Source organism: Crocodylus porosus, unplaced genomic scaffold (assembly GCF_001723895.1).
Source record: "Crocodylus porosus isolate Cpor-Errol unplaced genomic scaffold, CroPor_comp1, whole genome shotgun sequence".
In the NCBI taxonomy this organism is placed as follows: domain Eukaryota; kingdom Metazoa; phylum Chordata; order Crocodylia; family Crocodylidae; genus Crocodylus; species Crocodylus porosus.
In genome coordinates this window covers 119,922,190-119,950,125 of record NW_017728886.1, presented here as the reverse complement: position 1 = coordinate 119,950,125, position 27,936 = coordinate 119,922,190, and the positions used below count along the sequence as shown (strand labels likewise).

The following is a 27,936-nucleotide window of genomic DNA, read 5'->3' as shown; positions in this document are numbered from 1 at the left end:
GGGTCCTCCTCCCTAGTCAGGGTGAGTCTGGTTCCTATATTTGGGGTCAGAAAGGAATTTTACCCTATGGTCAGATGTGGAGCATGGTCTTGAATCAGTCAAATGTATTTTAAAGACCATTATAGCAGCAAGCAATTCTTTGGGTAAATCTAATACCTTTTATTAGACCAACCCAAATAATTGGAAAAATTCATCTTAGCAAGCTTTCAGGTGTAAATACCCTTCATCAGGCTGAGGAAGCATCTGCAGTTGGTGTGTACTCTTTCTAGGAAGGATATTCATACCCCAAAGGTTGCTAAGAAGAATTTTTCATACTATTGGAGTTGGTCTAATGAAAGATATCAGATTTACCCAAAGGACCTTGACGGCCTATGTCCTTAAACCGTATGGCTACAACCTATACCATTATAGCAGCAAGACATTGGCCGCCATTGTCCCCTGCTGTACCTTTGGCAGGTTAGGGTGTTACGTGTTGTGGTTGCATCAGGGTTGACTGTGTAGTTTTACTAATAGGAAAGACATTGGGTTTGGGTAGGGATGATTCTGCCTCTTAAAGAGGGTTGGACTAGATGGCCTCTGGAGGTAGCTTCCAACCCTACTTTTCTATGATTCTGTGATTTATTTTATATGAAACTGCAATGTATTTATCATATGAGAGAAACCTGAACATGAATCCTAGATCCAAAGAGTAAATGTGGATTTAAACACTGGATGTCTATACACATCCCCTGGAGTGGAGGGGGGGGAGGGGCACTTTAATTCCAGTGGCTCTGAGAACCACTCTAATTAAAGCACCCACAGTGTCATGTATATTCAGTATCTTCTGCTTCAAAATGGCAGCAGGGGAGCTTTAACTAAAGCTCATTCAATAAGCTTTAGCTAAAGTCCCCCCACCTCCATTTTCAAATATTGGGACATTGAAAACATCGACATGGAGGCTGCTACAGCATGCTCCAGCAGGCTAGCAGCAAACTCAATTGATTGAGCTGGCTTTGATGCGTGCCGATTAGCACATGTCAGTGCAAAGGTGCATCATGTGTATAAGTGGCCACTGTGACTTGGGTGCATTTTTGCCATTGATGCAGTAAAACTTCAGAACTCCAACTTCTGTACAGAGAAGGGGAATCTGTATATGTGCTTTACTAGAGTTGACTTATTAGCTCCACAGTAAAGCATCACTGTCTACATGTTCAACATTACCAGGCTGCCATAAACTAATTATAACTATGCTGTTGGATAGTAGTGCCCAACACAAGTACTATCCTACAGTGGAGTTATTTACTGACTTTCAATGTATGTGTAGACAGTGACTGGGGCTGACTAAAGCATGAGGGTGCTACAGTGTGGGGGCTGCCTGTCATCTATCCTTGCACTGTAGCACCCTTGTGCCCTAGCTACCCCCTCCGCAGCATGTTGAGCTAGGGAGGAGTCAGCTCTAGGGTGGCAGGCTTGACCCTTTAAGTCTCCTGCCAGCTGGGGCTGTATTGGCCTGGCTCAATGTGCTGCAATCCCAGGTACATAAGTAAATGTGTGCCCAGAAGTAATAAACTCTAGCACAACATGCACCAAGGCTTATTCAGGTACATTAATTGCATGTGTAGATGCACCCAGGGAGAATAAGATATGGGGGTTCCTCACAATATTTGATTTTTTTTTTAATTCTTTTTTTTAGCACTTCTTGCCATGCTCATCCTTTCTTCATTTAATTATGGTCAGATGATTTTCCCTCTTCAAGCTGTGTCTTAGACCTGAAGAAGATTGTGTTGCACTCATAAACTTGTCTAAATCTATCCCAGCCATGCAGTTAGTTCAGTAAAGAATATGCCCCCAAATTTTTGTTTTTCCCACTTTCCCTCTTCATACTGCTCATGTTCTTCTAGGAGTGCTGTGGTGAGCCTAGGCCCTGGCAGCACAATGTTAGATCATGGGATTAAAAGCAAGGCCTATTGTGTTTTTAAGTAAAATATCTCAAAGTAGAGAGTGTGGCATAGTATTTATGGGAATTCTGTCAGAAGGTAATTTTTCTTGAGAAATTTTCCAAGAAGATAATTTAGGTTTTTTAACTCACTCTACTAGTTAGTCAGTATTTTGCCCCTACTTACAAGGACACGGCATAATCATCCTGTGAAGATGGATTCAAAGAGTATGGTTTGTTCTTTTACATGTTTCACATTGTTAAAGTAGCTGCGATTCAAAGCACTTTCATGAAAATTGGCCGCTCCTTAAAACCTCTTGTGAGGCACATAAATACTTTGTTCATTTTAAGGTGGATAAACAGGTACATGGGTAAATTAAATTATTTCCCCAAGCCCTAGAGGGTCAGAAACAGAACTCTGGACCTCTAATCTCATTCATCCTATGATACTCTGACAGCCTTCTTTTCTAATATGGACAAAAGTAATTCAAACAAGAAAACCTATTTTTCAAGAAAAAATATTGATATGGCAGTTATATATCCAGTCTGAGAACATTTGGCTCTGTTCATAATGCTAGAACCTACAACCTTTGACCAGGTTATATATTCAGAAGTCCATAGGACCCTTCATGAAATGAATAGGTTGCTTTCCTTCTCATTTCCCAGTACTTGCTAATAGTGGCATGAATTAGAATTTACTAGTAATTTGCTCCTAAATGTAAAGGAAGAATCTGGATGAATTGGGAAGTACAATTTAATTGTGAAAATAATTGCACTCCCTGCCTATAATTGCACTCATAAGTTAACAAGACAATTTCTAACAATTGGGTCCAATTTTTAATTTTATCAGCTAAATTATTCATGTGAAGATTTCCATAATCTTTTAGCATGAAAATTAACTTTATAACCTAGAAGTTGCCTGGCCTTGTTCTGTTCTTCTTTATGAAGAACTTTACCAACTATGAAAATATTCTGTTTCCCTGAATTACATGATTCCTTTACACCTCCTGACATACATACCAAAGATTTCTGAGAAATTACTTCAGAGATTTACAAAGCAAAAATAACCACATAAATTCCAGGGAGAAGTAAGTATATTAGGCTGAATGTGCAGATGGAGAAGCAGTATTGGTTGAATATCAAGTGGGTGCAGACTTTGTTTTTCTTTTTTCCAAGTTATTTTATATCTTGGTAATCCAGTTAAGGGGCATAGTGGTGTAGACCTTTGCTCACTATGCAGCTGCAGTCAAACAGAATGATATGATACAGATGGACTGTGTACAAGAAAGCATAGTGCCATTATATAAATCAAAGGCATACCTTCCTCTAGAGAACTGTGTAGCCTTCATCTCTTCTCTAGAATTGATGTTGTAGAATTGGAATAGATTTCAAAGAAAACAGCAGGAATATTAGGTCCATGAAACTTTTTTGTGGAGAAAGGTTGAAAAGATTGGGTCTGTTTATACAGAAGGTAGATTGGGAGTTTCTGTTGTCCACATTTTCTGTAGGAACTAGGTGGGCAATCAAAACTGAAAGGTGTAATAAAATACTTTTCACACAGCGTGCAAGTAGAACTTTGGAGCTCACTGCATAGGACATCGCTTAGGCCAAAAACTTAGCACAATGGACAGAGGGGTTTCACACTTTAATGGAATATACAATGCTGAGTTTAGTAAAAATATAAAAAGGGATTAAAATACAATTATCAGAATTTATGTTAACATTCGAGTGTATGGATTATGAGAAATCTTCCCTCAGGAGTGAGTTTTTTTCCCCCAACTGTCTACTGTGGGATTCCTTGCATTTTCCTCTGAAGCATTTGATACTGGCTGCCATTGGGGAAACTGTCAGGATATCTGACAGCAGGGACTGCTGCTGTGGTCCAGTGTGACGCAATCTACATCTTTTTCCTCTTTCTGCTAGGCTACCATACTTCATTTGAACCCGTTTTTCTCCTCTTTCTTTTCTGTGGAGCTGGTGAACTCAAGCTTTTATTTTCATTGTCAGCTCCTTCCTCTATGAAATCATAATGCTTCTCTTATCGATCCAAAAGTCCAATGGTTTTAAACCATTCTTTGCTTGTTTTTAGCATTTGTGCATTATATGCTATACATCAAGAAGTGTGAGTGATTCAAATATCATACTGTGCTTTTTTCTCCATTTACTTATTTGTGCTTTTGATTCAGCAACATGCTGTTTTGTTTGAACTGATTCAGGCTGTGTATACACGTTCAAATAATCTTGGAGAATTCTCCTGAGTTTGTTTTCCAAGTAGAGTAATTTACCTAGAGGTCCCTCCCAGAGATTCAGATGCTGAGCCCCTGAAAAGCAGAGAGCTTACAGTGCTGGTGCTGCAGTCAGGGGGCCCTGTGCACACATTTCAATATACTCTGCAGGTTCCCTCAGTTAGCCTGTAGATAGATGGTAGCAGTGCACTGTGCAGCCCTGATTGATTTACTTAGACTGCTCAGGTTTAGCCTGTGTCCCCCTGCAGCACAATGTGAGATTTGTAATGTGAGATTTGCAACGGGAATGTATTCTGCTCCCTGCTTAATGGGAGCAGCAGAGTCTAGTTCAAGTGTCTCTCAGAGAGGGCGTGGGGCGATGTTGGAGAACTGTGCTGTAGCAACTCTCTGAAAGAAACATGTACAGACATGCACTTTTTTAGGAGAAACTCTCCCAAGAGTGATTTAACTCTTCATGTTCTGGGGTTTTTTTTCTCCTGGAATGGATATTTTTGCACTGGTAGAAAAATACCGAACACCTGTACACTCTTGGTTTTTCCTCCCAGGAGAAACTGAATGTCTGTATATGGCCCAAGACTTTACCAAAATTGAAATGCATCAAAATCATTCATTTTGAGATTCATCTTGAGATGCTTTATGGGGGAGTGTCTTATTTTCAGATACTTACCTTCATCAGACTTTATATGGAATATGATGATAATATTGCAGTGGAAAGAGGAAACTCATAGGACAAATTCCATGTGATGGCCCAGTCAGTTTGACTTTCACTGGGAGTACATGGTCCCTGAGCACAGAATTTGGTTTGTATTCTTCAACATGCAAACTTTTAGGTAAATTTTGTCTTTTGATTTTGCTTTTCTCTTCACCCGCTTAACTTCTGTATTTTAATCTGCATCATAACTAACTCTCTTCCTCTGCGATTTGTATTTCTTCTTCTTCCCTGCAGCTGTAATTATTTTAGCTAATGTGGTTTTCTATGTAAAATATGGCCTTACCCTCATATGAGGAAGTGCCTTTTAAAATTAAAGAATAAACTGCTAGTGCATCAGAAGAAACTGTGAAAGGCAAGGAACAATTAATTGGAGGCTAATTGAAAGCTCCCATTCAAACAATGGTGAAAAGCTATTGCAGAAATAACGTTTATGGAAAGCTCAATATATAGGGTTCAAGATAAAAGGGGTATATCTTAAGGGGCCATTAGATATGGCAAGTCTTCTGAGGCTGTATTGACTCTTAGTGCAAGCAGGGCCTCTCAATCCTTTTACATTGCAAACAACAGCTGTTATAAAGCTACCCCAGAGACTAATACAATTTAACTAAAAGGAATAGTTGAATGTATATTCAGCTTGGCTAAGCAACAACTAAAGAGGGGCATAGCAATAATCTTACACACATCTAAATGGTGTTAATGTCAAGAATGGAGACAAAGTAATTAGGGTGATTCACAGGAGTATAACTAAAAGCAATGAGACGAAACTAAGAAAAGGAATCTCTAGGAAATCTCTGACCTATGAGATGTAATAGGCTGTGGAAACTCTCTCTTGGGGAAATGAAGGAAGATGCATGAGCTGGGATTTTAAAACTTGGATTGGATAAAGCATTAGCAAATGCATTAGAGGACTCAATCCTGTATTGGCAGGAATATGAATTGATCGATTTTATGGGACTTAGCACTGTGATCCTGGCATGTCTTTTCTTGACACCTGTTCTGTCTCCTATTCATTGAAAAATGCCACTGATTTTAGTGGAAGTTAGATCAGGCCCCATAAACCCATAGAAGCTAATGAGCATGTACTAGAGGGAGGTCGGTTGCCTTCTAAGTTAATACCCAGGGCTGGTGCCCTGCTTCATCACCTCTAGTTATAAAAGCGGTTGTCTTTTTTCATGACTTGAGCAAGGGTCTAACAGAATTGTGTTCAGTTCTCTGTTGGGCATAGGTGGAGCCTACTGTGCACTAGACCCAAAGATCTAGGTGGTCCTTTCTACTTCTGTGATGCTGGAATGATGCCACTTCCAGTGTTCCCTTTGAGCCATAAGCGTCAGCTTGTGTTTTTCTGAGATGGCTTGTTTTTTTCCTTGGGGCAGTGTGATTCCACACTATACTGCTCAAGCCAGCAGCTACATATCATGGTTTAAGATGCAATATTTTACAGTTTTTTAAAAAAGTATTGTATACCAAAGCTGGTACGCAGGTGCTAGTGAGGTGATGATCTTTACTGTTTCAGTTTCGTCTGACTTTACCATGGTCTTTTATTCAGTTAAAGCTCACATTAACCATTTACTTCGGTAGCAATTTTGGCCTAAGTAAAGATGGCATGATTTGTATTATTATGTTATTATTAACATTTACTTATTATTATAAATTGATATTCTGAACATTATTTTATTCTTCATGTTGTTAGGGACTAACTGTTCCCTCTGGAAGGTGAATTGTTCTTCTGGGGCAGGATTTCTTTTCCCCCTTTTCTGTAAAAGGGTTCATTTTGTTCTCTGAGAATATAGTAAGGTACAAAGATCCTGTTGTTTCCCAGAAAAAGGGTTCTTATTTGTGAAGAGATGTGTTTGTCTCATGGCAGATAGCTCTCTCATGGATGCTCAGACTGTGCATGGAGCCAGCCTCGCTCTCACACAGATTGCTGCCCTTCTGTTGAAGAGGTTTCACCACACCAGACGAAACTGGAGAGGAACTCTGTCAAATGTTTTACTGCCTGTCCTCTTTGTTACCATGGCAATGGCCTTGTTTACTGTGAAGCCATTGGCAATTGATTATCCTTCGCTCAAGTTGACCCCCGGACTTTATGACAATGCAGAATCCTTCTTTAGGTAAAGAGCTCATTTATCATCAAAAAGTGTGGACAGTATTATTGTTCTTTAAAGAGCTGTCATTTTTTAAATAAACTTTTTAAAAGCAGCATAATCAAAACTACTATGACACAGCAACCAGATTTTATTAAGGAAAAAAAAATCTTCAGGACTTCCCACCCCACCAGACATGAACATTTATTGTAAGCATTCATTTTATGGCTCTGGAGAATTTGAAGAGCATAATGTATCTAAGTACATGATGATAACATGTGTTTCTGTTACTTAGATAGATTTTGGAGCAGTATGGAGGCATAATCACAAAAATTCCAAAGTTTGCAAATCTAGCATAGCACTCAGAAAACCTGTAGTCCTTGCTGCTTTTAACCTCAGTATGCACAGGTAGTTTTTTTGGAGTTTACAATGTCTGTAGATGGGCTTTATTTACAGGTTCTGTGGTCCCAGTCTACCAAATACAAATGCTGTGTTATGCATAATCTGTTAGTATTCTGGGCAGAGATATTCCTTTGCCTGATATAGATCAAAAGAGTAGATGCAGATTCTGTCATCATAAAGAGAGAGCCCACGCCTTTGAATTTATAAATGAAATGCTAGGAGTATATCTTCCTCTTGTGTGGCAGCTTGTGGGGATTGATGCCAGTATCTAGAAGAAATAATTGGCTTTGAGGCACAGATAATGTTCACATAGTGATCTTAGAAATTCGTACATATTTAAATATTTTAATATTTAATTGTTAAAACTGGTGTCCTTCTATTTTTACTTGATAAAATGGGTTGTTATCTATTTTCTGTCCTGGTAAAGCCTTTTTGCTGTGAATATAGTATTAGGGCATATTGCTCATTTATGATTCCTTGATTTCAAAGGTAAGCTTGGTAAGGGTCTGAGTGCAAACATAGGTTTTCTTTGTACTGATGACCTTACTGATTACTCCCTTGTCTCTGAGCAGCACTGACAGTGATGACCTACAAAATCTCTCTCATGTCCTATTGAGATATTTTGCAGACTGGCAACATCCATGTGTGTACTCAAGACAAGATATGTAAGTGAAACAATACATCTTTATTAATGCGCTACTTGACTGATTTAATGATTACAGCTATTGTTATAGTGCATGCGTTTTTTTGGAACGGCTATTTAAATGTCATGCTTTGTAAGGTTTTTAATATAATAATAAGTCATTAAACAAACCGCTGTTCACTGTTATTTGCTTGAAGAGGAACAATCTTCCCTTCCTTTACAAAATAGAAGTTTAAAAGAATATCTATGCCTCCAAAAGTAAATAAGAGGTAATATGAGATTTTGTAAATAATTTCTATTTCTGTGTTTTATTTTCTTATGCTTTGCTTGGCCATTATAGCATGAGTTTTAAAAAATGCTCTATTGATTGGGCTTGCTTACAGCTGAAAAATATCATAGAGCTTCCTTTTAGAGGAAATCTCAAGCCATGTAAGCGATAGACTTTCTATTAATTCTGGAGGAATTTTGATTAGTCCTTTAGTCAGTTTGAATGAAATCAGTGGTGGCACAGTCAGCAATTGCAAGGCTTATTCTGTTGAATCAGTATTCATTATATAGAAGCCTGGATTTTCAAATTTAGATTATTTGTGGTTGTGGTCACATGTTTATTTGCCTTGTGAATGCAAACACCAGGTCAGCAACTAATTGGCTGATTTGCATGCATAGGTATTTTTCGTGATAAATTGGAAGCCATTTTGACAGTCGCCCACAATTTACTAAAGAGAAGATACTGTTATAGACTAGAATGTGAAGGTTGTCAATATAGAGTCATAGTTTGCTATACTGTAGACATGTTCTGTTAAATAAAATATTTGTTTTTTTTCTTTTAATGATTTTTTTTCTCTTGTTACGTTTGCTCCCTTAGAAAAAATGATTTGTGTTGGCAGACTGAGCCTAGTTCACCACAAAAAATTTTGGATTCTTGTGGGTGTGTGTCAGATCAACAGGTATATTTCTTCCATTCCTATAAAATAAGCAAAAAAAAAAAAAAAGGAACTCAGTGGATTGGCCTCATTATGACGGGAGATTTCATTCTGTCTCTTGTACTGCTTTGACTCCATGTTCTGGAGTTTGCAGGGAAATGAGTTGTAAAACAATTTTTAGACTGCACTTAGCCAAACTGCTTGCAGTCTGCTATGCTGAGCTTGTGAAACAACTACATCTTCCAGGAATGGCTCATTGTAAAAGGTATGCTGCAGCCCCGTCTATGTGCAGGTAAAGGCACGATGGGATCTAATGTGTGATTCACACATTATGCCTCCTACTATGCTTGTGAAACACCTGGGGCCTGAGGATCACCATTGGGGCAGTCTCTCCACCCCAGGGGTGCATGAAACTGCCCAGGGCCAAAGAATTTCTACAGGGTAATCACTGTGCCCCAGGGATGTGGGAAATCTGCACAGCTAAAAGATTGATGCAAGGACCATCCCCCTTCCCTGGGGCTATATGAATTCCCTGGGGCTGGGAGGTTCAGGCGATCCCTCTGCCCTGGGGATGTGGAAAACCTCTGTGGCTGGAGGATTACCTCAGCAGCAATCCTCTTGCCTGGGGAAGGGATGCTGTAGGGGCCCAACATCTACAGCTACAGGACTGGTGGTCCCAGCGGCTGCTGGATGCAGCTCGGACCCAGAGTCCACAGCTGCTGGGGCTGAGGGTCCCCAGCAGTTGCAGGGCTTGCAGCCCTGGCTGGGACCCTTGTCAGATTCCGGGGCTCCCAGCTTCAAGGAAAACCCGATACACATATAAATTAAAGGTTGATAACAACCAGCTATAAAGTTAGTACTCCTTTCAGAAATCTAACTTTATATCTGGTTGAAACTTTTTATTGTGTAACAGCTACTTTGCACATGTAGCTGGTCTCAGGTAATTGCACAATTAACCAGTTAATTGTTCAATACCTGTAATGTGTAGAGGAGGCCTATATGAACCAAATATCTTTGAAATTTTGATAGAATGTATTTTCCCAAAAAGAGATTTCAGGCCTTTCAAATATAATTCTGTTTAAAATGTTACTGTATGAACCCTGACAAACCAAGACTTAGTAGTTTTGATTGGTTAGAGTTCAAACCTGCCTTAGCAGCATTCAGTATTCACTGCTTATACTTTCTCTATTACTTACTTAGATGTAGCACTGAATATTCATTCATTTTACAGGTTGGACACTGATTACAGTTCTGGCCACTGTAGTGATAGGTAAGGAGGAGGCTAGGGACCCAAGTCCCTCGGCTGCAGGCTAGCAAGGCCTGAGGAGATCCAGGACTGGTGTTACACTGCTCTTACTGGGCAGCCAGAGGCCAGAGAGACTGCAAGGCAGTGAGCCAGGGAGAGGGGTTAGGGAGATTATGGAGTAATGGCCTGTAGTGGTAAACATGATGGCTGATGAGAGCAAAGATCCAGATAGCAAGGTTATGTAGTGGAGACCATATCTGGGAAGCACAACAGAAAATGGACAGATCAGCACTTAATGGAGGTGGCCAAGGGAGCTTTCCTGAAGCTGTAGCGCTCTTAGCTGGAGGGGATGCTTCTGCACAGCTAGGCAGTGCTCCAGGTTGGGTATTGTAACAGGTCTCCCTCCCCAGCACCATCTTTTGCGTTATCCGCACCTTATGTGGGGCAACCTTGGAGTCCCCTTAAGGTTTCTTGTGTCCCACTGTCTACTCACCTGCCACATCTTGATGGAAATATAAGCAGGAGACCGCCTATTGTTTTTGTATGTTGGGGTCTTCTGCCACCCTTGGCCTTGACCCCAGTCTCTCTCTAGTGAGGCCTCCCTGTCTGAACCCACCAGATAGGGTTTGACTCCAAGGCTCTAGCTCTTTAATCCTGGGGCTCGTGGCTCTCCTTTTTGCTGCAGTCTAGAGCCCAGTCTCCCTGGCCCAGAGGCCCGTCCACTGTCCCCACAGCCATGTGGTTGCAAGTTTGAAGCTGGGGAGTGGCCCCGAAACTCCACTGGCTCAGCTTTTAACCCCCACCTTACCAGCTTGCTGTGCCCAGAAAGTTCTGGTTTTAAAGGGGCCGACCTGTCTTCTGGTAACAGGGCCAGGGTTCCCTGTTACAGGTATGGATTTCCTAAACATCCTCCTATTCCTTAGCTCCAAGAGAAAATGGTTGGGCCATGCTGAGGCAGATGAGCCACAGAAGGGACTGCTGAAACAAACTGCTGAAATGGGGTGCAGAGCACCCTACCCAAGGACAGGGAGAAGGATGGGCTGAGAACGCTGGATAGAACATTGATTCTGAGAGAAGGGCAAGAAGGTGGAAGAAAGGAGAAGCCACTCACAGGTGGACAGTGGAGGCAGTCTGTATCTATGCAGAGGAAGAAGAATCTCGAAAACGGCAAATTTTAGCTTATCTAGGTTTTGGGTACATCCAACACTTCTCACTGCTCATTTCCACTGTACAAAATGTCTCATCACTTGATGTTGTAATCTGCTTATTTTTGGAAGTGACTGATTGTCTATGAATCATCTTTGTATGTTCCCGTCTTCAGTCCATTGGACAATATTAAAAATATTTTGGATGATTTTGAATTCTGCCTCTCTTTCATAATCCATCCAGTGCATTTTTGTGTATTTATTTTCATGTTCAACAGATGAATGTTAGTGACTGTAAAAGTCTCAGTGTGCTTTTCATGGCTGCAGACCTTCCAAGCTCGCATTCATAAAGTTTTTGATGTTTCTAAAACAAAGGTGACTGAAAATATTGTACCATATATATAGGTGATGTAATTATTTTAAATGCCATATAAACATAAAACCATACATAATTTATCAAAAAGTTATAAAAGCTGCAAAATACAATTACAGCTAAAATGCAGTACAGTAAAGTTTGAGGCTGAACATATAGTGGTTGAAGTTTTTGAAGGAACCTTAGTAATTTGTGTGCTATTTTTATTTTTAGAAGTGCCCAATTATTAATATCTCAGTTCCCTACTTGAAGAATATGCAAGGACATCTCCTGTACAACCTCTCAGGGTTCAATGTGGAAGAATATTTAATCAGACCTTCTAACAAAGCAAGGTATTTTTTAATATTCCCCTGGATTTCCCCTTTTTTTAATCAGTTTTCTAGAAAGTTGTGCTAGAACAATGGAATAGAGTTTTTGTCTTGTGTGCTACAGACATGAGTAGAGTATAACACAGCGGTGGGCAAAATGTGGCCCAGGGACTGGATGCAGCCTGCCAGGCCATTCTATCTGGCCCGCGGGGACCCTAAAAATTTTAGAAAATTAATATTTATCTGCCCTGGGCTGCCTGTCATTTGGCCCTCGATGGCTTGCCAAAACTCAGTAAGCGGCCCTGTGCCCAAAATAATTGCCCACTCCTGGTATAACAACTCAAGAGCAGTGAATGAAAACTTGGCCATATACAAACAGATATCAGGATTGTTACTGAAATAGTACAGGTGCAACATAAGACTTCCTGTTTCAAAATTATGAATCTCTGTAATTTAGGATCACAAAGCAGGTCTCCATTATCTATCGGAGTAGATTAAGCCAATCTGAGATCCTCATTGGTTTTATTCAGACACTGGGACCTAGACTGAATTAAGTTTTCAGTGGTTCTATAAGATATCAGTTAGCTAAACTGATGTCATTATGAAATCCAGGAGAATTTCTTATCCCTGACATCAGGGTCAGGCAGTTATTTGGGCCTATGGACCATATAGAGAGTTTTGTTGAGGTGTCACAGGCTAGGTCAGCAACCCCAACCACCGCACAATAACTCACCAAAACTCCATATGTGGAATGGGGCTATGGGAGGCTTGGGAGAGATGTGCTGGAGCAGGAGGAATGGGTGAGGCTGGGATCACAGGATGGAGTTACAGGCAGTGACAGCACAGAGCTGGGGCCTGGGCCAGAGCCACGATCTGCTGCGTGCACACTCCTGTGATGCGTGTGGGTCCCATGGGAAGGGGCATGCATAGAGCAGATCATGGCTCTGCTCTGGCCCAGGCCTCGCATTTTCACTGCTTCAGGATTCTGGGCTTGGCCCCGGCCCTAGATGCAGCTTCCCGGCCACAGAGCTGTGTGCTCTGGCTGGGGAAGGCAGAGCCCCAGTTTTGCAGGCAGGGACATGCGCTGAGTGAATTGTGACTTTGTTCTGACCCCACACACTGTTACTGCCCTGAGATCCTGGGGTTTCTCTGGCTCCACTTGCCCATCTTGCACCCAAACACCACTCCTCGCTGGCCCGTGGCCCCATCCCAGATGTCTGGCTGAGCACCCGGTCTGTATGGGTCCTGCCCCTGGCAGTGAGTGTGAGGTGGACAGGCCAGGGTGCCCAGGCAGCAGGGATGGGTTGATGGCAGTGCAGCTGGAAGGAGCCTGTGCTGCCACTGGTGCTGCTGGGAAATGGCATCTGACAGCCACAGGGCCCCAGCTCTGCTGTGTGCCCAGGCAACTACCTGCCACAGGTTGGGCAAAAATCGCTCATCATGCCTTTTCCCTTTTCTGTTTTTCTTCGTCACATTAATGAAGTTACCCCCACCTTATATTATCCCTAAAGTTTCTGTTTGGTTAAGAAAACAGTGTAAGCATGCAGTTGCATTGTAGCAATACATAAATGCACAGGGTCACAGAAATCACTAATTATTATCGATATACAATTTTATTTGTTTACCAATAGTTTATTAATTGTATTAACCTTAGAATAAGGCATTCTAACAAACTTTCCCATTATACCTTTCTTAACCTAAATGGCGGATTTTGGTGTTTACTTAGCTGAATATGTAGATTCCTGCAAACACACTGCTGAATATGTTTGTAACACTTGGAAACTACACAGCAGTCAGTTAATGAGGATTTGGGGCTTTCTAGCTTAGCAAGACTTTTGCAGCAATGCCTAGCTCTTGAAAATGGCCAGTATTAGAAATGCTAGTGTATCTCAGTTCAGTGAGTTGTGTAGTTTATCTGCCATAGAGATTAATGGGGCAATTAAGGTTTTTTAGCACTACTGTTTCAGGCTGTTTGCAGAGTCAGGCAAATATTGGTACATTACTTATACTTAGGTCACATTTCAAATTTTCTTTGCAACCATGAGGGCTAGGCACCTTTTTCACAGGGGAAAAAAACTGAGGTCCTGATATAACTGCATGACACCAGGAACATGGGTATGAAGAATGAGTCCATGATGCCTGTTTTAATTCAGTCCTCCTCTGATCCCTTTGGACCTCCGCAGTGAATAGGTGACATAACTTCAGGCAAGGTACTTTGAGGAGTCTCTGGTCAGCAGAGACTCCCTATGCCTGGAGAAGGGTGACTGCACTTCAAAGCTTGCTGAGAACTTTTTCCAGCTGCTCAGTTGGTCTATAAAAGATATCACATCTGCTCAAAGTACTTTGTCTGCCTATGTCCTTAGACCAACACAGCTACAACCAAAAACCCAGTGACATAATTGGAAAAATTTGAGCAAGTGTAATTTTACTGAACAGAAGGAAGTGCGTGTTGTGTGTGTGTGTACCACCCCCCGCCACACCCCCCTCTCCCATCTGTGAAATGGAATTTGATTTTAACTTCAATTTACAAGTTCAAGGTACGTTTTTAGGATGAATGATTCATTAAAATACATTTTGGCCTTGGAAATAATTGCGTGGTAAAATACATTTTGTAAAAATCCAAACCATCTTAGCAGCATAATTATGCTTTCTGAAAATATAGGTTTTATCAGTGGAGTTTAAAGGAACTTCCTTTGTTTTAAAGTGCATAATAATCACTTGATTATAAGTTATAAATTAGGTTCCATTTCAAGTAGAAATATGCTGATTATGTGAGGATGAGCTACACTTTCAGCTTGACATGTAAAGAATAATCATAAAGATTTGTCTTTCTGTGTTGCAAAAAGTAATTTTTCACGATGCTAACAAAGGCAAGCAGCTGACAGATAATTTACTATTGCATTGTTTTATATTACTAGATATGGAGGTTGGACATTTGGAGTGAAAATACACCCTGAACTTCAAGGTGTCAAACCAAATTGGACAAACTCTAAACCTTTGGCTAAGGTAAGGTGCACTTCTATATTTACCATGGATTCCAAGATCCTTAGTGCTTAACAAATAAGAAACAATAATATAACTGAATATTTGTAGTTAGAAATAAGGAATGTATTCAAGGTCTTCTGTCCAAGTTTCTTGCATACAGCTATCTTCCTCTAATTTGCATATATCGGTCGTAAATAACTCAGATGACAAGGTTTCTATAACTGCCCTTTTGAAAGTATTTCAGAATATAACTGAGCTTACTTTTAAGACTTGTCCTGGTAATCAGCCTAAATCTTCCTTTGTATACTTTCTGCTTTTACTAAAAATCAATTTCAGAATTGACTTAAGTTCATTGAATTTTGTTCAAATGAATTATTATGGATGGTTATGCCATTCTCATGAGAAATAATGTTCTTTGCTATTTTTATTCTTATGCATCAATTTCATAGCTTTAAAAAGTAAAGTTTTGAATGTCTAGGGTAACTATCACAATTGCATAATGAATAACACTTTCCACTAATACGGTGCTCCTGAATCCCTTTATAGTTCCCCTTTAAATGGAGAAATTGAGGGGTTCATGTACCTTGCTTAAGATTACACAATGGTTATGTCTAAACACTATGACAGCAGTGTTCAGTCATGCCTCCATGGAAATAGGCCCCAATGAACTGCTCCTGTTCGGAGTAGATGAGCCCTAAAATGAGGCAGTGAAGATGACCTGGAAGCTCTCCAAGCTAGTGCACTTGGACATACTGGAAACCCAGGAATTGAGTCCCTCAAGGCAGGCAGACTCACCACCTCATTTCTGGGATTGATGCAAGCAGAGTGGGAGTGGGTAGTTAATTTTATTTCCTCAGCAGGGTCACCTGACTTAGAAGAATAGAAATAGATATTATTATTTCTTGCAAATGAGGTAGAGTTGGAACAGTTTATCCAAAATTACCCCCTTGTCTACCACTTTAATAGGGAGCTGAGTTAAAAAGGGATGTGGATACCATTATCTCATGCTTTGTTTTTCAAAATCAATGTGCACTTGCAGAGTCAGCTGTAACCTGTACCATTTTGTTTTGACTATCAAGCATGTTTATTTAAGGTTTTTCTGGTCCCTTTTTATCTCACAAACTTCTTTTAGCTTTTTTATTTTTCTTCTCTAAAGAAGCAGGGCAGGAAGGGACCTCCAGAGGTCATCTAGTCCAATTCCCTGCTTAGGCAGAATAATCTCTAACTAACCATCCTATACAAATTCATAATCTAAACTGTTTTTAAAACTACCATCAAGCCTTACAACATGAAACATAACATCCTAATCTGTCTTAGGTAAAGAAGGGGGGGCCAAAGCAGCCAACGTCTTGCTTATAGAAAAAATTGTTAATACATGCGCAAAGGAACGCAGGTAGAGGGCCATGCCCCCAGCTGCAGAGGAAGGCAAAAACTCATACCAGTCTAACCATAGGGTAACCGTAGGGTAACATTCCTTCCTGACCCCAGGTAGGCAATTGGTCTGACCCTGAGCAGGTGGGGAAGATGCTCTAGCCAGGAACCTCTGGCTTTAAGTCTCAATAGGAGCATTGGCACACCCCAGTCAAAATCCTAAGCCTTGACTGAAGCCAATGTCTAGTGACTCTGAGAGAGGCTTAAAAACACCCTTACACGTATAACAGAAAGGTGGAGAGGGGGCAACTAGGAAAACCCAGAAGCGGGGGAAATTCCATAGTAAAACACAGGCATAGCTACAGCTAGATCATCCCTGACCAGTAGCTATTCAACCTCTGGTTGAACACCTCCGGTGGAGGAGAGTCTGCAACTTCCCTAGGCAGTTTATTCCACTGTCTCACTGTTCTACCACTGAAAAAGTTTCCTGATATTCAACCTAAACTGCTGTGTAGTTTCCTGATATTCAATCTAAACTTAACTTGGCTACAACTACAAGCCATTGGTCTGCAGCAAGAGAGGAAAGGTGTTCTTCCTCTTTATGGCAACCCTTCAAGTATTTGAAGACTGCTATCATGTCCCTCTATAAGCGCCTTTTCTGCAAGATGAACTTGCTTCAATCTCTCCTCTGATTTGAACCTCTGATTTTTAATCAATTCTTAATTAGGCACCCAAGTCTAGAGAGGGTTGTAATACATTGTTGTTTTTCTTACTACTGTTTTTCTCCCATGTGTCTTCAATCATTTTAAATTCTTGTTTTGACATGCTTCCTCCGAGGCTCTTGTGAGGGTCTTTTTAAAAATGTCTTTGGCACATACTCCACCTGCCATCAGTATCAGGATAAATTATAGTTATATTGTTAGTGAGTAAGCTTCATATTTCAGAGCCAAACACAACAGTGCACTAGATTTATAAAGGGCATTGTGTTATCTAAAATACCTCCTGGAAGTGGCTTTCGACTGTTGCAGTGTCAAATTATTGCATTAACCTTTCAGTAATTAATGGCCAGTCTTTTACTTTGACCTTTCAGGCCTGTTCACAAGACAGTGAATATACCATTAACATTGCCTCTTATGAAAGAAAATGTGAAATTTGCATTTGAAGAGACTTACTGCACAATTCATATCACTGTAGGAAACCTCTGAATCCTCACATACTGTTTCCCACTGCAGAGTGCACCAACCATCTAACTTGTCACTTCAGATTAAAAATATCTAGTTAAAACATTAAAGGTGTCTAACACCTTACCTGCTTCATCAGCTTCCACTCATGTGACAAAACTGCCAGGAATGTCTGATTGAAAATACAGACTTCTGACATTTGGAGAGGCCCACCACTGCACAGGCACGTAGCTGAACTCAACAGGTCCTCCTTGGCTCCTCCCTTTTTCTGTGTTGGAGGAGTGTGTTCCTCAGCTGCATTTGATAATGTGGGCTATGAAGTGTTATAGAAATGCACTAGGTGATCATATAGATATCAAATTTAATGTATCTGCTCCTAGAAGATTTTAGGAAGCCAGGTTGCATGCAGGAAGGCAATTTGTTCCTTTGGCTTCTCTATATTCATTACAAGCTGTAGGTCAGTAATCCAAGCTGGAAGAATAACTTGCTTCCAGGTATCTTATTAATGGCAAATTTATAGGGTATTTAAAACACTAAAAACAGAGTAGAGACCAAGCTGGTGGCCTCTGTACTAGGTTTTGTTTTTTTAACTAAAAAAAATCTCTACTGTGGAATAATTTGCCTGACTAGGATTTGAAGATAAAATTGGGCAAATTAACAATGTTACTTTATTAACACCAGGAATTTGTCATTGCTCTGCTCAAAGGCAGTGAACTAAAAGGAAGTCCATTTGAATGATGTTTACTCAGTTGTAGGAAGAGAAGTTTTAATAAGCCACATAGATTCAGAAATCTAAGACCACTTCATTTAAAGGAGGGTATGGATGCTAATAACATTATTGTTGGGGCACTGACTCTATTAAGATCTCTCCTAGATATGAAAGGAGATCCATGCTTGATATGCTTGATATAATAAAATAAATTATATCCCCGGCAAGAAGACATCTGTCCTTAAAACAGTGATTCTTAAAATTTTGACCCAAAGTACCTCTGATTAGACACAAGGCACCCCATGGGAAATGCCAGCTCTTAGCTTTCACTTGTTTCTTGACTATGGAAAAATAATATAAGTCTTCCGTTATAAAGAATGCAGAAAGACCACAACAGGTCAGAATGTTTTGACACTATGGAGTCCTATGCAAAATCTCCAAGTTTCTCTTGTGACTCATGTAAGTATTTACACAACTTATATTGTGTTGTACCCAACAGCACTCTTAGAAGGATGTTGCAGCACCCCAGGATGCTGTGGCACCCTGGTTGAGAAACAGTGCCTTAAGGTGTCTCAAGCTGTTGCTCTTCCTGGTGATATTTAGAGAATGTTCATCAGTAGCTGTATCAGAAAGCCTCATTGTCTGATGCAATACTATAGAAATAACCTGTCATAAAAATGGGGAACTGAGACACGAGGTCAATTAAGCAACTTACCCACCACTACACAGAAAGTCAGGTAGACATAGACATGGCTACACTGGGGCTGAGTCCAGAACTACAGTCTTAGCCCAATGCCATAGCTGTTTGATGGAGCTTTCTATTTGTGGTTAGGTTCTGCTATTGCCTGGATACTTCTTCCTGACCCTGGGATAGAGAAAGATGGATCTGTTAAGTGTGGATTCCTTCCTCCTTGTCCTCTCTCCCCAGAATTAGTGACCAGGTAGAAGTGGTTTTTCCAGCAGCTCGGCAAATGTTTTGAATGGAACCAAGTGCACTGTCTTTATTTTTGTGGTCACTTGTTCAGAATAAGATGTTAGGCTTTTGAAAAAGAGCCAGATGTATCTGCTGATGAAGATAATACCATCAAGGACTTTCTTTTCACTTTTGCCAAATTATAAATGAATAAATATCTTTCTTTAATTTTGGCTAGTTCCTGATGGTCTGACTTACACAATTTTGTCCCAGTCTTGGAGGAAGAATGCTTTGATTCTGATTATTGTTCAGGACACCCAACTGTGTTGTTACAGACAATGCTATATTGTCAGATTTTATGCTTTCCTTTAGAATCTTGGTTGCATTATGAAATTCCTGGGATATTTTGTGAATACTTAGTGAGACCTCTCCCTGGTCTCCAATGAACTGAGAATGTGTCAGCAGAATTTTGCATTATTGTTTTTTTAATTGCCTCTTTTTTCTATACAATGCATATAATTGCAATGGTTTTCATTATGTGCATTTAACTTCTGTATTTGAGGCGATCTGAACAGAACAGCTAGAAGAAGAAATGGGATTGTGGCTAGTACAGTCTTTGTTTTGCTCTGGTGCCTCATTGCACAGGGGACCAGGAAGTATAGAATTCTTAAAATTACTTCTTCAATGTGTGTTCTTGTTGTTGTTTTTGGAAAGCTGAGGTCTTTTCTCTCTCCATGCTTTAGTCACCAAGGGTGCTGATGGCTTTAAAGGAAGGTTTTATGCAGTATTCCACACACTTATGGACAGAAATGTCATGTGAGAGTTTTGGAGAATATGTATGAAGTGCATTGGAAGTTGTAAGATCTCAGACTGAGACTTAAACATGGGACTTAATTGATGGAAGTTTGGGAGTGATGTCTCTTTTTCACATGGGGACTAATAAGAGCAGATGGTCATGGCTACTGAGAAATCAGGGAAGGTGATCCAAAGACTGAAGGGAAGTAGAATCAGTGGGGTGTATATTATCCTTGAATGGGTACATGAGGGAAGATAGTTACATAGGAAGTATTGTGTGATAGGGCTTGTGGAAGGAGAAGATCCAAGGATCAGAGGTATAGTGTGGGAGAGTTGATGGATGATGGGGATTTGAAAACATGATGGAAAGGAAGGAAAAGGAGGCTGTGTGGGTGCGATAAAACCAGCTACTGAAAGAATTAGAATTTAGGAACAAGTTTGCTACACTGAAGAATTCAGAGGAGAAACAGTCAGATAGAGAAGATAAGATGGCTAGGAAGAAGAGAGAAGTAGCTGGCACTATGGGAGGAGAGAAAGAGGTGGTGCAAATAATTGTGGACTGGATCCCAATGTGGATGATGTACAGGAGGCTGAAGGAGGACATAAGGCAGAATAAATTGCAGGCAAAAGGAAGAATGGAAGGGAACGAATGAACACTGATACTGGGAAGAGGCAGGTCTATGTTTATTCTTAATAAAGAATAATTGACATGCTGCCACTAGAGCGGATCCAGACAGAGAGGCTGTGCTGTTCGCTAAGAGCAGATATGAGATGTGTACCAGAGACTGAATATGATCTTAAGACTGAGGAAAAATCTACTGACAATTCTGCACATTGGGACAAATGGTAACATAAGATTCATACTGGAATGGGCCAAGAATGATGAAGCTAGGCTGAGATAGATGCTTGAAGAAGCAGAGGCCTAGGTGATCTCTTGTTTTAGTCCAATGGTGGGGAGTTACTTTGGCTGGAGAGCCACTTAACAGGTTTTGGTGATCTGTTGAGGGCCACAAGGGTAGCCCCACCCCTTGACAGGTGTACTGCCCCCTTGGTCATCATCTTGGGACTAGAAGTTCCTCCTTTTACCCCTGACTTTTGCCACTGGTAATCCCTCCCATTTCTCCCAGAAGTACTCCTTTTGGGAGGGGGAGCTTTGCCATCTTGGACATGGAAAAAACCAAATAATATATGAAAAATTAAACATCTATTATAACATATTTTAATTTTATTTCAAGAAATATTTTGTCCTTATTTACATGCATTTCCAAAGTGCGATTGTGTAATAGCTCAGAATAGTCATACTCTATATTGTGTGTGCGAGAGGGTATGGGGGAGTGTGTTGGGGGTATGTGTGTATGTGGAGAGTTGGCATTTGTGGGGGGGGGGTTGGCTGGCAGGTGTGGGGTGTTGGAAATGTGTGTGGGGGTTTATGGGGGGTATATGTGATGGAGGGGGTGTGGGGTTTGTGGGTTGTATGTAATAATACACAAAGTATTCAAAAAGAGATCTCACAAAGAGATCACTATTGCAAAATAGAAAGGATCCTTCCTTGTCTTGGAAATACCTCAAATGATAAATTATTGGAAGATATTTGGCTTTTTCACAAGCTGCTTAGATTGGTATCTTATTATCATCCCATAATTGACTAATAGCAACAGATCTGATTTCTCTTTATTTTTTCCAACTCCCAGCTTTGTAGCAGAGATGCTTAGTCCATAGCATATGACTTCACATTTTGTACAATTACATTTCATCACAGCCCTCAATGGCATCCATTTTTCTGCATAATATTCTGATTCTTTTCTGTATTGACATTACCACACAAACTTGCTTCCACAGCAAATTTTATTGCACATACATAAAATACAAAAATAAAAATATATGAAAATAAAAAAATAATTCCAGTGCCATGACCAATTCTTGGGGAACTCTGTTAAGTAATCTTCCTCCAACCAGCAGTTTCCTTGTCAGCAGCAAGGGTTATCTCCACAATAGCTGGTTCCGTGCCCACCTTATGGATCTTGTATTAATCTCTGTCTTCTACAGCTCAACTAATAATTTCTGATGTGGCACTATATCAAACATTTCAATGAAATCTAGATAGATTAGATTTACTCCTTATTCATTGTCCAGAAAAAAAATCAGTTTTCTTATCAAAGAAACATTAAGTTAGTCTGTGGTCATCTACCTTTGGGGAAAAAACATGCATTTTTCCTTTATCTCCATATCTTTAATTGATGTTTTCTTTAACACTTGTTCTAAAACTTGATCTTGCCTCCTACTCAGGTCAGACAAATCACTATTTCTCCATGCCTCTTCTCCTAGCTATTACATCCAGAAATACTAAGGCCCTACTAATATTAGAAGTGTTTCCTCTCCAGCGTATATATTTATGGGTAGTTAACATTTGCCCATAATGACAGACTTCCCAGTGAAATTTTGTTCCCCCTAATAACATTCCTGCAATCCCTACCTATATTTATAACCTTGAGGTCTACAGCAGATTCCCATGACCTGCAGAAGCTTGTGGCTCCTTAGAGTAGCATCTAGCTGCTCTCCTTTTACTTCATCTTGGCTCTGAAATTCTTTCAGATCTAGGGATATTTTGAACTTGGGGTTCCTGTTGAGGCTGTCTTTTTGTTTTTAATATCTCTGTTTTCTTTCTCAGGTGTGGTACAACCAGAAAGGGTTCCATTCACTGCCATCATACTTAAATCAATTGAACAACCTTATTCTGTGGATGAATTTGCCTTCTAACGTGGACTGGAGACAATATGGTAATAATGTTCAAAATCCTTGTTTGAATTCATTCATTTCTTTCTAACACTACTGATTTAAAACAAAAATTGATTTCCTCTGTTGACATTAAATAGTAGTGTGAAAAATTGGACTGATCTTTCTTAAACCTAGAGGTTGAATTGCAATATTCTGATGGAAAAAATAATTTAAAAAATCTATCAAAAGTTTTTGGTCAAATAGGTCTAGCTATAGTTGATAAATAATGGTACATGGTGTTTGTATTATGCATTCTGCTAGCACTGGATGTCTCAGTCTTTTGAGATATCCATTTGTATATGTGTATATATGTTTAACCCCATGAGATTCCTGACTGGGATGAAAGCCTTATATATATGATAACTGTAGGCCATATCTGCAAATGCCCAGTGAGATTTGGAAAGCATTCTTCAAGCTATGGATAGAGAGGGCAATACAAAGTGTCCAATGGATTAAAGTAGCTTTATAGTGTTTTAGATCAGGAGAGGTGGTAAATTCAAAGCAGTATATCTTGGCATTTAAGCAGAGAGAGAGGTAGTTAGCTGCATTATTCTGAAATCAGCCAGAGTACAAGGCAGAGATGTGCATAAGATTTTGTGAGCTCATGATCACTTCACAGCATCTGATGAAGTGAGCTTGGTATCATGAAAGCTTATGAATTTCTGGTTTAGTTAGTCTTTAAGGTGCATCTTTCCTTGCATTCTGCCTGGAATTTGAGGTGAGTGCTACACAATACAATTTATGATTCTTTTTGGTGGGCAGAAAATGCTAAGTACTATTTTGTAGGCAGAAAGTTAGAAAGGGATTAAAATGTGATAGCAGCAGGAAAGGGCATATAAACATGTGCTCCTGGCAAAATCAGAATTGGTGCGTGCTTTACCTGTCAGATAAGGTAGATATATACAAAGTGGTTTTTAAAAAGCAGTGGTCAAAATGCTATTTGGAATATTAAATTTGAAGACTGTCAGTTATTTGTTGCTTTCTTTTTGCCTTGTATGATTTCAATTAGAGACTGAGTGTCTACGTGCAAGGAATATGCTGGTGTATTGTTGAAAGGCTTTTAGGAAGCTAGTTTAGATGTCTTGAAAGCACAGCTCTGTAATCCTCCTTTGCATTAATGCTGTATTTTGCTTTTTCAGAAGGTAGCCTTTTACTGTCAAGATGACTAGTGCTTTTGATCTGCTCTTATAAATTGTCAAGGAAAATATTGGACCATCCAAGGGCAGAGTGGACAGGGTGAGCGTGGACAGATTCAGAAAAGCATGTGGGCAACTAAAGTACATCTTATGTAGAATTTTAGCACCTTGGCCCATGAATGTGATTCACAACTCTCCGCCCAATTTTTTAGGGTATGCTAGCTGTCTGTTCACTAGCTTTGAAGTGGTTTATGTGCATAAGAACACTGAGGAGCATCAAAATGGCAGCGGTAGCCTGGCCTCGTTCACCTCCAAAAGGCAGTATGGTTCTTTGTTGTTCAAATTTGTGAATATCAAATATCCAACCCTTGTGAGAGAACTTTCCCAGTGAGAATTTATTAGTTTTATGAAGTGTTTTGAGATATTTGGGCAATTTGAGTGGATGTTTTAAAAATGTAAGTTGATATACAGATACAAAAGGAAAGGTTTTTTTGTGGCTAATTTATGACAAAGGCGCAGAAGACTACCAAATTCAAATGTGAAGGGGTAGTGGCATTGGTAATTCAGTGGTCTGTTCTGATATGGTGGGGAAAGAGTATTTCACTAACTGCAATACAGCATTGCCTCTCTACATCATTGTTGGGGACAGCAGTGCCTAACCTCCATAACATGCTTAGATATGCATGTTTTTCTTGTGGAAAGAACTTACCAACCTATCTCCCTGGAAAGGAAATAAACTTAATTTTCATTCACAGCTGGTATAATAAAGCGATTATAGCAATTGCTGCTTACCTTGGATTATAAATTCATTGAAAGAGCATGATGGTGAATTTTTTAATGTTAAACATTAAAGCAATAATTTATTGGTGGGGAAAGTTCAACACCAAAGGAAAAATGTTATGCTGGGTTTCAGCACAGCTCTACATGAGTGCTCTGGCTGGCACTTAATTCAATGCATAAAATATATTTTTGTCTTATAAATTGTCTTTTGTGCATGTTGCCTCTACAGAATTGGATAACACAACTATAACATTAAATAATATCAAAGGGAATGATAAAATAAGAGGAAAAAATGGTTTTGGCTGAGGGTTGAAAACGTTATAGTGTTAAAATGAGAAAAATAGTTGTTTTACAGCGGTTCCCAAAATATACTAAGCAAACAAATTTAAAGTAAAAAACTCCCTGCCCTAGAAGTTCATGGCCATAGTAGAAAGGAAAATAATGGTGTCCACATTGTGTTCTGTTATTTGGTAGCCAGGAAGCTTTCCTGTGGCAGCACCTAGATCAGGAATCTGTATTGGGGATTCAGTTGTTGTGTTGCCACCTGTTGTCATCTTTGTACTAGGATCATCACTCACTTTATCCCTTAAATTAAGAGTCTTGGTGTAAGGCTAATATTTTATCTTCAGTTATTTCTTTATTTGAAGTAGGTTTCTTCTAAGAGCCTTAATGGAGATGCCACCTAATTCCTGTAGAGCAATTATGCAGGTCCTTGGTCATCTTTGAAAAGCTTAGCTTTAAATCTATTCATCTGGGGTCTTGCTAAGTAGTCCTGTCAGGGGCCTTGTTATCACTGTTTGGGTAGTGGGGAAAAAAATAAAATGTCACTTATTGATGAGCTACTGTTAATGAAATGCTTTATTTAGAGTGTTTAATAAAAGTTGCAAATAGCTGTGTCTCATTAAACAAAAACATCCTGCAAGATTTTCAGAAAGTCTTATCCAACCTAAATATAGATGCTCTCTAAGTGGAACCTATAAAAGAAATGATTGTAACTTATCTCCTTTAGTGACTGGCATTTATGCTGTCATTCACACAGAACCCTAGAGGTTCTGCTGCTTAGCCCTGGTGCAGTCAAAATAGGAACTATGCTATTTTCTATCCCTTTATATGGGATCTGTCACCTTGAACCAGATTATTTTACCTCATAGGTTACATATACTGCCACTACTGTCCTGCCTCTTGGAGAGGGTGCTGCTAGGTTGGCTGTCTGGGCACTGTGCATTATATATCAGGGTGGGCAAGGGAAATTTCATCTGGGTACTGCAGTTTACTTGTAATGCCCAATCAGATTATATACTGTGAGAGAAAAATATCAAGAAGAGAGATGAAAAAAAGCCATGAAGAAAATGTAAAATTCTTTGAGACTCCTTCCTTTACTGAAAGCTTAACCTTAGTTTCATAATTCTTTCCATTTGATATATACACCAATAAAGGAGAAGGAGCACCCTAATGTCTATATGATGTAGTTAACTTTAAGATTTCAGTGATTTCATGTGTAGAAATGAAGTCCCCTTGAGTGGAATGTTACTGGACAAATCCCATGATATCAAAGTCTAGCAGAAGGTATCAGGAATCAGGGGGTGTCCAACCATACCTGGCCACATTCTGATGGGAACCTCTGTACTCCTCCTTCCCTCCTCCAGCCCCATACTCCCAACTGATCTCCACACAGCATGCTTAAAGGATTGGCTGGCTTGCTGACAGACAGTAGATGTGCATAAAGACGGACTGGACTTGCCCCCTCCAGCAGTGGTAAATGCTTAACTATATCTGGTTATGGGCAAAGGGCTGGTGGAGGTAAGTGGGCCAGCAGAAAATAGTGTTTTATGCCACCCACAAAGGGAGGCAGCTTTTGCTTATCTTTTTTGAGTGTATATTGCAAAATAGTATACAAGAATTCTATAATTGTCTCTAGTCTTAGTCTGGTGCTGTTTCCAGTGATGTTACTGTAGAAATACTCTTCCCTTTCCTTTTCTTCAAAGCTATAATTGCAAAGGTGCTTTTAGTTGCAGGAAAGGAAGGGAGAGGGGGATTTTCCCTTAGAGAAATATGCTCTGGCACTTGGTTTTTGTTTTTAAGTTCATTAATCTCCATCATGTCACGAAGGACATAGTTTCCTGTTATTCATTAATTTAATGTAATTTATCTGTGCCACAAATGCAGTGGTATAGTTGTTTTCCTACTTGTATCTCATCCCTGAGACTTGACTGTACTGATAGTTGCATATTTTCTGTCCAACTCTGTTCTTATTTGCACCTGATGAATTCAGTAGAGCTGCACAAATAATAGTAATGGCATACCTTGTGTGTGTGTGTGTGTGTGTGTGTGTGTGTGCAGTTTTTTTCTGGGACAACCAATGTACAAGTGTGGCTATGGAAGTTGAGGCATCTAGGTGTCCCTTGTTCCTATCAAAATGATTCTGTGTTATTTTTAAGACTGGGAGGCATTTCAAATTACTTTTAAATGATTTGTATTCAGGCAGAGAAATATTAGTGGTGTTATGCTCATGCAGCTGCTGTGCTACAATAGCTCAGCTGTCAGTTGTCATCTGTCAGTGAAGAATATGCCACTTGATTACAGAATTGTTTGTGTCCCACAGCCCAGGCCCATCCCAGAGCTGTGTGTTGGGACAGTCCTTGAGGTCATTCTTTCTTTCCAGGTCATGGAGTAACGGGAGCTACTCTGCGGCTGCCACTTGAATCTCAAGGATGGGGTACCTTGGTCAGCACTGTGTATAACCTTTGCCTGTCTACTCCAGTGTGTGCAGGGGCAGAGGATACATCTTGTGGATCTGCAGGAGCCACCAATCTTACCTACCTATTGTGGCACACAATGGGCGCACGTGTACACACATGCAAGCATATGTGCTTGCAGCAGCTAAAATAGGAGAGGTGCAAATTTTCAGCTGAGGCTTTTTGCCTCAGCACACGTGCTTGAATGTGCACCTTGTTGCAGAGCAAATTGTGTCACTTGGGGCAAAATAACCCTGCCTGACTCCTCCTAGATCTGCAGTTGGGGGTTCTAGAGCCTGGAGCCAGCACCTGTGCTGTCTGGGAGGGCAGGTGGGGGATTAGGGCCAGGCAGGAAAGGGATCAGAGGGCTTGGGGGGCAACCGGGGAGTGGGGCTGGGTGGGACAGGGATTGGGGGAGCCTGGAGGGCAGGCAGGGGATGGGGATGGGCAGAAAAGGGATCTGGGACCTTGTGGCGGGGGCAGGCAGGGGATGGGGCTGGGCAGAAAAGGAATCAGGGGTACGGAGGGCAGGTGGGGGTAGGAAAAAGCAGGGCAGGGC

General features: G+C 40.3%; 1 protein-coding gene across 1 annotated transcript in view; it reads left to right on the top strand.

Annotated features, from left to right (window-relative positions):
• ABCA13 (ATP binding cassette subfamily A member 13) overlaps positions 1 to 27,936 on the top strand; it is a 368,570-nt gene that overhangs the window by 219,831 nt on the left and 120,803 nt on the right. Inside the window, 5 exon segments of the mRNA XM_019537509.1 lie at positions 6,738 to 6,984; positions 8,868 to 8,949; positions 11,903 to 12,021; positions 14,916 to 15,003; positions 22,620 to 22,728. Coding sequence (XP_019393054.1) covers positions 6,738 to 6,984; positions 8,868 to 8,949; positions 11,903 to 12,021; positions 14,916 to 15,003; positions 22,620 to 22,728 — 645 coding nt within the window.